Below are 13,177 nucleotides of genomic sequence, written 5' to 3'. Positions count from 1 at the left end.
AAGTAACCCTTAACCCAGCCCCGCATGTTCACGCTTCTAATAGGTGTGTGGAAATGTGTTAACCTCAGCAATGTTTCATCAGACATTTTAGTTTAGCAAATGGAAACGTACCACTCAGTGGTTCAGTTCTAGCAACATTAACAGGTTCATAATGTCAACAAGTCATACAAGAACATTTTCATTAGATGTTAAAAAAAGATGTTGATCGACTCAACAGCGACCACTCTGAGCGGTCGCTGTTGATAAAAATGTGTGTGTTGCTTACAAAAGCTAGATGTAATCTAGCTTTTGAAAGGTTTTATACACGGTTTAAAAGGACAACAAAAATAAATCTGTCCACACTCAATCAATCAGCAAAAATAATGGCAACCAAAGTGCTTTATAAATTCAAAATTTAACAACAAAACCCATATAAAAAAAAACATAAGGTTAAAAACAAGGTAGATGCAACAAGACGTGTCCCTATAGTTTCCAGTATTAAAAGCTTGCCAAAAACACAGACATAAATAATCTATATGGTAGATCATCATACAAAACCAGATTACTATTATATCAACTTGGCCTGTCTAGTTTGGTCCTAGATGTAGTCTTAGGGTCCATCTGAAAACATCTTTTGGGTAAGGACTCTTTAGCCAAAGCGGAGTGCTTCAGCGGTCACCATAAGTGCTGTCTGACTGGTGCAGTCAGGAAGGAAGGAGGTAGGAAAAGAAGCCTGTATGCTCCCTCTTGCGGTGTCCCTTATCGGCGCAAAGCAGCTATAAGGAATCCCACAATCCTTTGCGTGACATGACGTATAAGCACAGCCCCCTCACTGAAATTAACAGAAATGTTGGGAGAGAAGAGAGTGTGCACTTTGTAGTTAATTTTTGGAAGGCTGTAGGTCCGGATTTGACTCGCATCATCCATGTGCCTTTCCATCATATAATGACCTCGGAGTTAAAGGCTGTCCGAAATCGACACAGCAGTTCAAAGCACCTTTCCTGCCAACGATAGAGTTCTTACTGTTGAAACCGTAAAAGGTTACAGTGCAGGAGCTAGGAGCTACCATTTAGGGTATTTGGATAGAGCCTTGGAATCATGCCCTTAGGATTCCATCTTGACATATCCTTTTTCTAGACACATGGAGATGGCTAGAAGGGCCACCGTCAAATGTCAAATGTTTTCTGAAAAGGGCTTCCGTCTGAATAAACAATGCAGGGACGCTGTCGTGTTGATACTCTTCACAGCAGATGCATCAGCTGTTAGTCAGGTTTGTTTCTCAAGTATGAGGAGAATGAGTCAGGTATAAAATGGCACAATTGGAAAATAATATGAGTTCAACCCCTTTATGAATAAAGAGCAGCAGGACAGTCAGACTCACCTGATAAGAAGATCTCTCAGGTTTGCAAACTCACAGTGTGCCACATTTTCAACTGGAGAAAAAGAAAACAACAGATTATGTCTAGCTTTTGAAAGGTTTTATACACGGTATGAAAAGATAAATAATATTTTTCCTTTTCAGACTAAACTGTTTTTGTTTTAACACAGCTGGGATTACCAAAATTATTTCCAAATGTCAGAATGAGCAGATAGAGTTTACCTAGATTTTCTCTTATGTAAGTTCTACATTCATCCATTTTAGTAATTGATATAATTACTTTTTAAATCCTAAGGCTTGGGTCAAATGTTTTGAATATTTTTAACAGTTTGCAGTAATTTTGGCCCATTAGTCCTGACCAAACTGTTGTAACTTGGTCAGTTTGTAACTAATTAGGCAGTGTCCTTAGGGCCATTGTCCAGTTGGAAGAACTCTTTTTCCTCAAGCTTTCACTTCCTGGCTAATGTTTGGAAATGTTACTTCAATATTTCCACATAATGCTAGTTCCTCATAATGAGTCTCCAAACTAAGTCTTACTTTTTTTTTTAAACAAATCTTTCATTGCTCTGATATTTGGCAAATAGACACAATGTTTGGAATCCTAACTGCCCTAAACAGGAAAGTCATTGTCTCATTAATATCAGAAGGAAAGATTTCTTTTTTGCATATAGCTAGTGTAATTATATGGGTTTTCTATGTAAGCAAAGCAAGACTATGGGCTGATAAAAGATAGGCAGAACATAGTTCTTTTGAAACTGTCATCCTGCCAGTCACAAAACATCCATCCATCATCTTCCACTTATCAGAGAGTGGGGGCTACATGTCACAAAAAAATGCCTGCCCGACCCGAATGACCCGTTCCCGGACGTGTTCCTGGATCTGGATTTTAAAGGAGGACAGTGGTCCCCTGCTGCAAAATATGGTCCCAGGGATGGACTCATGTAAAACGGACCAAAAATTACTGTACAAATGTACAAAAATCCTGAACAAGAGAACTCTCCACATCAGAGCAATCAGTGTATGCAGTGGCAAACTTGGAGGACAAAAACCTCAGTGGAGGACTCTATACAAGCCTCCAATGAGAAAAAACGGACTAGTGACCTTCAGTGGAGGATACTCCATGGGGCTATCGCATCAAACTAGTTTTTATCATTCATCAGTCTTGGGGTTTCAAACGAGTGTCCTTTTAGCAATTTGTCTGAGAGTGTTTTTCATATTTTTTGGGATTGTGTACGACTGACTGTTTTTTGAAATTATTTAAAGAGCATTTTTAGCCTTTTTGGCGTGGTTCTTATCAATTCCATTTTTATCAACGGTGTGCATTACAGTCGAGCCACTACTTTCAAATCCCGGATTTTAAATTATTTAATTTCCAAAGCAAAGAGGGCTATTTATTTAACTCGAAGGGACAAAAATGCAGGCTGGACCTCAACTTGATGCGGTGGCTCTGTGAAGGGTTCTTTACAACTGTGGGGTTTTATGCACCATCTCTGATCAGGAAGAACTAAAATACAACAAGCTGCTAATGTAAATATTTATTGTTTCTTTTTGACCTGATTTTGTGACTGTTTATTGTTAAATTATTGTACAACAAATGTTTTGTTAAAAATAAATATTCTTCTTCTATTATTATTATTATTATTATTATTATTATTATTATTATTATTATTATTATTATTATTATTATTATTACAATTAGGATTGTGTCGGTGCAGCTGTTAAAATTGCTGAAGTATGTTATGCCAAAACTTAGATCATAATCTCTTTACCATCAACAGGAAAGAGCTAAAGCACAAAAACAGGCATGAAACATCATTTTGTTTACCTTCAATGATTCCCCACTTTGTCTTCCGGCCCAGCACCTTGTTTCCATTCACCTGGTGCTCCTTGTCAGTTCCCACCACAGCAAAGGGAATGCTTTCCTGTACAGAGTAATAGTTATAGTGTACTTCATTAAAACACAATGAACTGCAGAGGCGAATCTCTATGACAAGAGGTCAGTCTGAGTATTTGTTGATATTTTTTTTTTTTTTTTACACTTAGTTGCTTGAGCTCTCCTGTATTCCTGCAGACAGGGTCATTATATTAGGGGGAACGTTAGGACAATTCCAAGGGCCCCAAAGAACATTTTATATATATGTATGAGCTTTCAGGCTGGTTCAGATTTTTTTGTCATGTGGCCCAAAATTGGTGATGGCAAACCTGCCTGCAGAGATCACAAACATCTATCCTGACACCCCATCCTGTGCAACATGCACGTACCTCTCTGAAATCAAATCAGATCAGTTCACATATAATCTTTAATGGGTTATTTTAATGTGTAGAAGTTATACCCTAATTCTGTCGTTGAGGATCCGCTCCTCTGGATCTTCGTCATACTCTCTCTGGGGGTAAACCCGGATTCCGTTGGATGCCAAGTCTTGCCTTATCTGCAAAAAAAGTGAAAAGTTCAACAAACATCAACAGATCAGATTGGATGGTTCACACTATAGGTTGTCAGTAAAGGTACGTGAGCAGCCGAAGGGGTGAGATTGAACGGGAAAGCAAAATGTAAGAGAATTTAGTCTAGTGGAGCATTGCATTCCTGGGTGGGGGTTAAGTTTTTGGAATACTTTAAACCAGTGGTTCCAAACCTTAGTCCTCAAGTACCCCTGTCCTGCATGTTTTAGGTCTCTCCTCCCTCCCGCACACCTGACTTATATGAGTGATTAAGAGGCTTCTGCAGCCCTTGATGGCTGCTGATGAGGTCATTCTTAGCCACATCTAAAACATGCGGGGCAGGAATAACTGAGGACCAGGGCTGAAAACCACTGCTTTAAAGGAGTCCGGTCAGCAAGGAAGAATTAATGGATCATTATCTATACCTAAAACTAATACTGTTCCGGTGATTTAATGAATGTAGCGTTAATCAGTAAAAAAAATAAAGTATTAATTGTTGTTGTGATCACTGAGTCTGGGAGCGGCCATTAATGACCAAATATGGTAACACCTCACTCCTGACGTCTTCTGGAAGTGACGTCACGGTGCGGTAAGCCGAGGGCCATTCTCCGCGCTTTACAAGCAAATTCAATAGGAACTATTATACACATCTGCGATCAACAACAATTATTTCGGATTTCGAGAGGACTTCACCATTGAAATTAGCGAGAGCAATTGTTAAAGCAACAAAGCCCACGTGCATGGCGGTTGGATGTTGCAATACATCAGGTAAAAGTGAAAAAAACCTTAGTTATTTCACCTTTCCGCTACACCACAGTCGCAGCAGACAGATTCAACTCACATCGTCCCTTTTTGGTCTCATCGGCTCAAACTGGTATGGCTGTGTTTCGTCAAAAGTCAGGTTGCTATCATGAGAGTCTTCCATATATCCCAAATTGCTGTCACATGATGACGATAAATCCATGGAACTCCCATCGCTGTCGCTATTAAATCCATTACTCTCTGCTTCGCATACTGCACTAGCCGTCGCCATCTTGGATAATAGCGTGTTGTGACAAACACCAGATACAGCATTGAGATCTTTTTTTTATAGAACTTTATTGAACATATTGTATAAATTGTATTTACAGCACTAGTGGCACATTTTTTGTGCAGTAGGCTGACAGGAAAGGGGGTACGAGAGACATGAGGCAAAGGACAACAGGTCGGAGTTGAACCTGCGTCAGCCACGTCGAGGGCTGAGGCCCCCATACGTGGGTCGTGCGCGCTAACCACTGCGCTACCAAAGCACACCCCCAGCATTGGGACTTGCTCGAAAGCCGATACCGCACCGTGACGTCACAATCTGGGAGGTGGCAGTACTGTTCTTTGACCAACATGGATGCCTCCAGTAAAGCACATTCAAATGAAAATTACTATTAATTAAAATAACTTATCATTTATGCAACAGTATGTAATAATTTTATATTTAAAGTACTTTCAGAAGTTTGAATTCTGAATATGACCGGATTTCTCCTTTAAACAAAGCTTTTTTTTTTTAAACATGATGTGCTTAAACTGAGCATAGCTCTTCTCATAATTGCTAAACGGTGCTCTACAAAAGAGGAAACAAGAGGTCTAAACTGAGAAACATTTAGGGAAAACTGGAGCAATAAGCAAAATTTCATTATTTTAGATCGAAATAACAAACAAATTGTGATGTGAAGAACTAAAGGTAATATTTCAGAAAGACTAGGGTATGACGTCACATCGCATCTCTCAAAGTTGTTCTCCAGTCTCTTTTTTGCGTAGGTCGAGCCTGCATGTACGTGAATGTGAACAGCTGCCACTCAGGGTTCAGCCCCTCCCTGCCTTAAAATGCCACCATCAGAGCAGTGCAGTCAGGACAGCTGACAGCTTTGCTAGGGCCCGGGACAACAAAGTCTTTTTGGACCCCCCATCTACACCTGCATGAGAAAGTAACTCTTGCAGGCAAGGTTACAACAATCCTTCCTAACAGAATAAATGATAACTAAGCCACTTCAGACATTTTCCTAAAACTATATTTAATGTTTTTATAAAAATAATGGGGACCTGATAAAGAGAGACATAAGTCTTTTTCTTCAATTCTGAGAGGACCCTCCAAGCAAAGTAAGTTCAATTTAACACGAAAAATCATTTAGAAATGAAATGAAATACAAAGAGTAGAACAATAGCTTTTGGCTAGAGTGCAGTGGGTCTGTGATGCCTCACCCTTTCTTTGAATTCCTGCCTTTCCTCCACAGTGAGTGTATCTGCTTTGGCGATGACAGGAACAATGCTCACTATCTTTCCCAACCGCTTCATGAACTCTAGATCAATCGGACGCAGCCTGTAAACACAGGGAGTTCTGTCAGTTTGGACAAGATGTGTTTTCACAGAATCACAAACTTTAGAGTATTTTACAGGGATTTTACGTAGCAGGACAACATCTAATAGTGAGTAATTAGAAAGTGGGAGGAACAAGTTACGTGGTTTTCAAATGTTTTTACAAATAGAAATATGAACAGTGTGGCATAAATGTGTACCCAGCCTCCCAGAGTCAAGACTTTGTCAAAACATTGTGGAACTATTATTCCAAAGTATCTCTGGCTGTATGTTCAGGGTAGTTGTCCTACTGGAAGGTGAACCTCCAACCCAGTCTCAAGTATTCTGTAGCCTCTAACAGGTTTCCTTCTAGGATTGGATTTTACTCCATCCATTTTCCAATCAATTTCCTGTTTCAGTTGAAGAAAGCATTCCCACGGCAAGATGCTGTCATCATCATGCATCACCATCTGGATGGTGTGTTCAGGGTGATGTTCAGTACTGGTTGGGCTCATCTGAGCAGCTTCCCATCCCAAAAGGGATATTAATCAATATTGATAATTATCGTAAAATTCTAAACATATATTTTAAATGCAGCCCTGCCTGTGCTGTTGCTTAGTAACCTATTTTTAGATAAAGAACACACAAATACTGAATTCAAACTCAACCCTTTACTCAACCAACTTTTTAACAAAACTGCAAGTTTTCAAAAAAGAAAAAAGAAAACGTGCTCTCTGAACTTTTTTGAAGGGGGCGGAGCTTGGTCATGGGGTGTTTTTGGGTCTGCGTTTGTGATTGGTTGGGAGGATGAAATGACTGTATTATTAACCTACATGATAAGCTAGGACGCAAAAGGAAAACTGTTGTTTCTCTTTTTATTGACCCCTATCGCACCACACATCTATCGATATATATTGTTATTGAATTATTGTCTGGCCCTAGTATGCCATACTTTAATTATTCTCCTTTAATGCATTGAAAAAAACAAAACAATTTCCTTTCACTTGCATATTATGCATTATTATACCATGGTCTGGGTGAATACTTGATTCTGATTGGGTGCAGGGTATCCGTTAAAAAGTGTAATAGGACACCTATAAAACAGTTCCGGTCAAATAGCCTGATTGGTCTAAATTATTGAGCTGGCTCAAATGTTAGCTGGTAACGGCAAGACAGTTGACACTGCTTACCTTGGCAATGCTTCACAATGAGAGATATTAAATTGTTCTCTCAGCCGCTTTTTTAAAAAAACGTAGAATTTTATCCGTGAAAAAAAAACATTAAAGTATTAATAATTAATTTCATATGTATTCATTTTGTAATTGACCATGCTATAAGCAGGATAATGCCCTTCGAGGTAAACGGTTGCTTCCGTGTCATCTATTAATTTCTAATAACGCCTCGTCAGGCATTTTTCCTTAAACACTTTGAAATCCATGGCTGTGAAGTTTACAAAGCACTGTAACATTACAGACTGTACAGAAGGAACAATTATTTTAAAAGTTCATTCAACATATTTTGCACTTGTCATTTGATTGTCCAAAGAATTACAGAGAAAACTAGTCTAACAATCTAAAGCAGAATTACTTGTAAACACATTCATCTATAGTGTGGAAGAAAATGTCCCTTAGTCATAAAGTCCATCTGAGTTTGAGATAACCTGCAAAAAAATGGGCAAACATTTCAGATTGTAGATCTGCAAAGCTACTGGAGACAAACGACTGAAGACCTGTAGCTGTAACTGTGGAGAAAACTGGATCTAAAACTAAGGGGGGCTGAATGTAAATTCATGCCCACTATTTGTTTTTTTATATAGAAAAATCTTTGAAACCTGTGTACTTACAATTCTGCACAAATTTGTGTTTATCATAAAAACTTCTAGGAGGAACTGTCAATAGGAAGAGGCTGCAAGAGTTTCCTCCTTCTTAACTAACAATAAATGTCCAACAAAGACCAGTCGCTGATTGAAAAACTAACAAATGAATCATTACAGATAGAAAACAATAGATTAGGTGGTAAAAAATGGAACCTTGTGAAGGACAGCTGCAGCAGGTGCCAGCAGTGGGGGGATATTTACCTGTGTCCAGTTGCAGGAAGGAAGTAGATGCAGCAGTGAACCCTGCTGTCAGGTATTCTTCTCTTGCGGTTGATGTTTAGCTCCTCTCTCAGATATTTCTCATACTGCTCGTTGACATATTTCACTATGGGCTCCCAGCTGAAAAGAGGGGAGCATGTAATGATCAGAGGGAAAGGACCCAGAATTCAACCAGACCAGCAGAGGTTTCTTAAAAAAAAGCTCTTTAATAACCAACTCAAAAAACAGGGGAAAAAATCCAAAAAGACTGTTGAACAAAAAGATGACACAAAAAATAAACAAACGAGCAGGGCAGACAAGGCTGGAACAGACCGGACAGACTGGCTCAGGTTTCTGGAGGGAAAGGGGTCAAAAAATCCAAAAAGCAAACCTAACACAGAATTTGCAGGAGGAGACTCACCCATACTCAAACAGGACAACCTGGCACTGATGTCTGGTCTCAGCAGTTTATATGGAGGTGGAATCAGGTGAAACCGGTGAGAGGTGATTGCAGCAGGGGTGGAGTTAGGCAGGTGTGCAGAGTAAGTAATTAGACCAGACATCAGTGCCGAGGCTCAAAACAAGAACAAATAAAAACCCAAACTAAGAAACTTCTGAAGACATAATTAAAACAGTAAGCACAAACCTAAACAAGAATCCAAACCAGACAGAACTCAAAACAGCCAGATAACAAAAGACATGAAAGAGAAGGAAAACTAACACTAACAAACCATAACAGAACTCAGAATATTACAGAGCCCCCCCCTCAAGGGCGGATTCCAGACGCCCTCCACGTGTATGAAAGTCCAAAACAGAACAAAAATAAATAAGCCCGGGCGGGAGGAGGGGGTTCCAGGACGGAGGGTCAGGGTCTGAAACAAAAAACGGTTACTAAAGTCCAAAAAAAAGTCCAAACAAAAAAACAACCCATATAGGGCGAATCCAGACTAACTGAAAAATTTCAAAAACAGGTTCCTAAACACAGAGTCCGGTGGGCGTCCCGGCGGACGACCCCAGTGAATCAGGACGTCCGGCGGTCGTCCTGGCGGGCGGCCCCGGCGTGACAGGTTCTCCGGCGGGCGGCCCCGGCGTGACAGGTTCTCCGGCGGGCGGCCCCGGCGTGACAGGTTCTCCGGCGGGCGGCCCCGGCGTGACAGGTTCTCCGGCGGGCGGCCCCGGCGTGACAGGTTCTCCGGCGGGCGGCCCCGGCGTGACAGGTTCTCCGGCGGGCGGCCCCGGCGTGACAGGTTCTCCGGCGGGCGGCCCCGGCGTGACAGGTTCTCCGGCGGGCGGCCCCGGCGTGACAGGTTCTCCGGCGGGCGGCCCCGGCGTGACAGGTTCTCCGGCGGCGGCCCCGGCGTGACAGGTTCTCCGGCGGGCGGCCCCGGCGTGACAGGTTCTCCGGCGGGCGGCCCGGCGTGACAGGTTCTCCGGCGGGCGGCCCCGGCGTGACAGGTTCTCCGGCGGGCGGCCCCGGCGTGACAGGTTCTCCGGCGGGCGGCCCGGCCGATGACCCAGGTGAGACAGGATTTCAGGTGGCCGCCGGCGGAGCAGGGCGACAGGAGGCCGTCGGCGGAGCAGGAACCTCGGACCCCAACTCCTGCAGAGGGAGAAAACAGAACAGGGTGCCGGGCTACAGGCTAAGGGAGGCGCCGGACTACAGGCTAAGGGAGGCGCCAGATTACAGGCTAAGGGAGGTTGCGCCTGCTTAATGGCTACAGGCAGCGGTACCAGGTTACTGGCTACCGAAGGAGCCTGGCTACAGGCGACTGAAGAAGGAGCCTGGCTACAGGCGACTGAAGGGGGAGCCTGGCTACAGGCGACTGAAGGGGGAGCCTGGCTGCAGGCTGCTATGGTGGGAGCCTGGCTGCAGGCTGCTATGGTGGGAGCCTGGCTGCAGGCTGCTATGGTGGGAGCCTGGCTGCAGGCTGCTATGGTGGGAGCCTGGCTGCAGGCTGCTATGGTGGGAGCCTGGCTGCAGGCTGCTGATGAGGCCTGGCTGCAGGCTGCTGATGAGGCCTGGCTGCAGGCTGCTGATGAGGCCTGGCTGCAGGCTGCTGATGAGGCCTGGCTGCAGGCTGCTGATGAGGCCTGGCTGCAGGCTGCTGATGAGGCCTGGCTGCAGGCTGCTGTCAGTCCCTTGAACAAAAAGAGTCTTGTGATTAGTCTTTGGAGAGGGTCCGGGAGTGACAGCCAGTAACGCCTCTCGCAGAGCTGGCTGTCAACCAGAGCAACCAGGGACTGAGGCTTCAGAAAGGCGTTGAGAGGATCAAAATCTCTAGGGGGCCCCGGGTGTTGGGCCCTTTCTGAAGGCCCGGGGTACCCGAGGGAAGAAGCGTCCACCTGGGTTTCCTGGACCAGTGGTAACCCCCCCTGGGTTCCCACTTCACAGTTCGGCGACGGACCCCTCTGGGTTCCAACGTCGCAGGACGGCGACGGACCCACCTGGGTTCCAACGTCGCGGGACGGCGACGGACCCACCTGGGTTCCAACGTCGCGGGACGGCGACGGACCCACCTGGGTTCCAACGTCGCGGGACGGCGACGGACCCACCTGGGTTCCAACGTCGCGGGAAGGCGACGGACCCTCCTGGGTTCCAGCGTCGCGGGACGGCGACGGACCCTCCTGGGTCTCCGCGTCGCAAGTCTCCAGGACCCCTTCTTGGGGCTCGGACGGAGACGTTTCCTTCTGGGCCCCCCCTCGGGGCTTGAGCAGAGGCAGGTCCTCCTGGACCCCCTCGTTGGGCTTGAGCAGAGGCAGGTCCTCCTGGACCCCCTCGTTGGGCTTGAGCAGAGGCAGGTCCTCCTGGACCCCCTCGTTGGGCTTGAGCAGAGGCAGGTCCTCCTGGACCCCCTCGTTGGGCTTGAGCAGAGGCAGGTCCTCCTGGACCCCCTCATTGGGCTTGAGCAGAGGCAGGTCCTCCTGGACCCCCTCGTTGGGCTTGTCAGGAGCCGAGGCGTCGACCGGACCCTCGGGGACAGATTCAGGGGCCGAGGCGTCGGCCGGACCCTCGGGGACAGATTCAGGGGCCGAGGCGTCGGCCGGACCCTCGGGGACAGATTCAGGGGCCGAGGCGTCGGCCGGACCCTCGGGGACAGATTCAGGGGCCGAGGCGTCGGCCGGCCCCTCGGGGACAGATTCAGGGGCCGAGGCGTCGGCCGGACCCTCGGGGACAGATTCAGGGGCCGAGGCGTCGGCCGGACCCTCGGGGACAGATTCAGGGGCCGAGGCGTCGGCCGGACCCTCGGGGACAGATTCAGCGGCCGAGGCGTCGGCCGGACCCACAGGAGCAGATTTCGGTCGGCTGTAGAATGCTTGGAGGGCTGATCTGTAATGCTCCTCCACCTCCTTTAATTTCTGCTCCAGATCCTCCGAATATTGGGCGAATAGGGCCTCCCTGAGACGCTTAATTATGGGGGCAAAAGTTCTTATTTTATTCTCCAGGGCCACATACTCCCCCTGGTCACCCGCTGACGGCGGACCCTCCTGGACCTCCACATCGCCCGCTGGCGGTAAAACCTCTGGGGTCTCCACGTCGCTTGCTGGCGGCGGACCCTCAGGGATAGAGGCTTCAACCGCTCGACGATGTCTGCGGCGGCGGGACGGCTGCGGCAATGCGCTCCGCCGTAGGAGGTGGCGTCCTGGACCGTACCCGGGGGGGCAGAGCACCAGCCTGGAACCCTCAAAGGATGCCCCCTGGTCTTCAGCTCTGCCGGGGACAGAGCTCCGGGGTCGCAGCAGGCTCATGTTGAGAAAAAAATAAAAAATAGAGGAGGGAAAAAGCAAAAAAAAAAGAAACGTGCTGATCTGGCGATAGGTCCTAAAACTGGCCAGGTTGTTCTGTAATGATCAGAGGGAAAGGACCCAGAATTCAACCAGACCAGCAGAGGTTTCTTAAAAAAAAGCTCTTTAATAACCAACTCAAAAAACAGGGGAAAAAATCCAAAAAGACTGTTGAACAAAAAGATGACACAAAAAATAAACAAACGAGCAGGGCAGACAAGGCTGGAACAGACCGGACAGACTGGCTCAGGTTTCTGGAGGGAAAGGGGTCAAAAAATCCAAAAAGCAAACCTAACACAGAATTTGCAGGAGGAGACTCACCCATACTCAAACAGGACAACCTGGCACTGATGTCTGGTCTCAGCAGTTTATATGGAGGTGGAATCAGGTGAAACCGGTGAGAGGTGATTGCAGCAGGGGTGGAGTTAGGCAGGTGTGCAGAGTAAGTAATTAGACCAGACATCAGTGCCGAGGCTCAAAACAAGAACAAATAAAAACCCAAACTAAGAAACTTCTGAAGACATAATTAAAACAGTAAGCACAAACCTAAACAAGAATCCAAACCAGACAGAACTCAAAACAGCCAGATAACAAAAGACATGAAAGAGAAGGAAAACTAACACTAACAAACCATAACAGAACTCAGAATATTACAGAGCAGGGATCATAATATTCTTATGTGTTGTTGACAAATCCAAAAAGAGCCAAAGTTAGTATTGATCATTCTGTTACATTGAATCTGTAATTCAAAAAGCTATAAATCTGTTGATGGTCCTCTTTAAAACAGAATATCTTTCACATGCCTCTGAATATGTAGAACATATTCTACACATTATGTTCCAGGTAAAAAATAATCTGAATTTCATAAATAAAATGCTGATTTTTTTATTTTCTGGATACTTTAAGACAGTCTCAATTACTCATAGATATATAAACATGTTAGATGTATATTAGTCCCCTGAATATCAAAAACAATTATTAGAGAATAATTAGAATTAACCTTGAAGAATGCTGCAGGACTTCTTGTTTAATGTATAAATCCAGGAACCTCTCTTTGTTCCACTCATGGATTTATTACCACTCCTATCAAATAGTCTGCCCTTTTCTCTTTTTTTACAAAAACAAGTTAAACTCACTTCCTCCCCTGCTGTCATCATCACTGGACAACTTGAGGACAACTTAAAGAATTAACCACATAC

General features: G+C 45.2%; 1 protein-coding gene across 4 annotated transcripts in view; it reads right to left on the bottom strand.

Moving 5' to 3' along the window:
- Nucleotides 1–13,177, bottom strand: part of sept12 (septin 12) — a 94,994-nt gene that overhangs the window by 1,688 nt on the left and 80,129 nt on the right. For all 4 annotated transcript variants that reach the window (XM_021325036.2, XM_021325037.2, XM_021325038.2 and 1 more), the window contains 5 exons: nt 8,199–8,336; nt 6,029–6,146; nt 3,691–3,786; nt 3,183–3,279; nt 1,361–1,412 (listed from right to left, as the gene is read on the bottom strand). In XM_021325036.2, coding sequence (XP_021180711.2) covers nt 1,361–1,412; nt 3,183–3,279; nt 3,691–3,786; nt 6,029–6,146; nt 8,199–8,336 — 501 coding nt within the window. The remainder of the gene's footprint in view (nt 1–1,360; nt 1,413–3,182; nt 3,280–3,690; nt 3,787–6,028; nt 6,147–8,198; nt 8,337–13,177) is intronic.

Source organism: Fundulus heteroclitus, chromosome 16 (genome assembly GCF_011125445.2).
Source record: "Fundulus heteroclitus isolate FHET01 chromosome 16, MU-UCD_Fhet_4.1, whole genome shotgun sequence".
Taxonomy (NCBI): domain Eukaryota; kingdom Metazoa; phylum Chordata; class Actinopteri; order Cyprinodontiformes; family Fundulidae; genus Fundulus; species Fundulus heteroclitus.
Note: the sequence above shows the minus strand (reverse complement) of the source record. Positions and strands in the feature narration are given on the sequence as shown.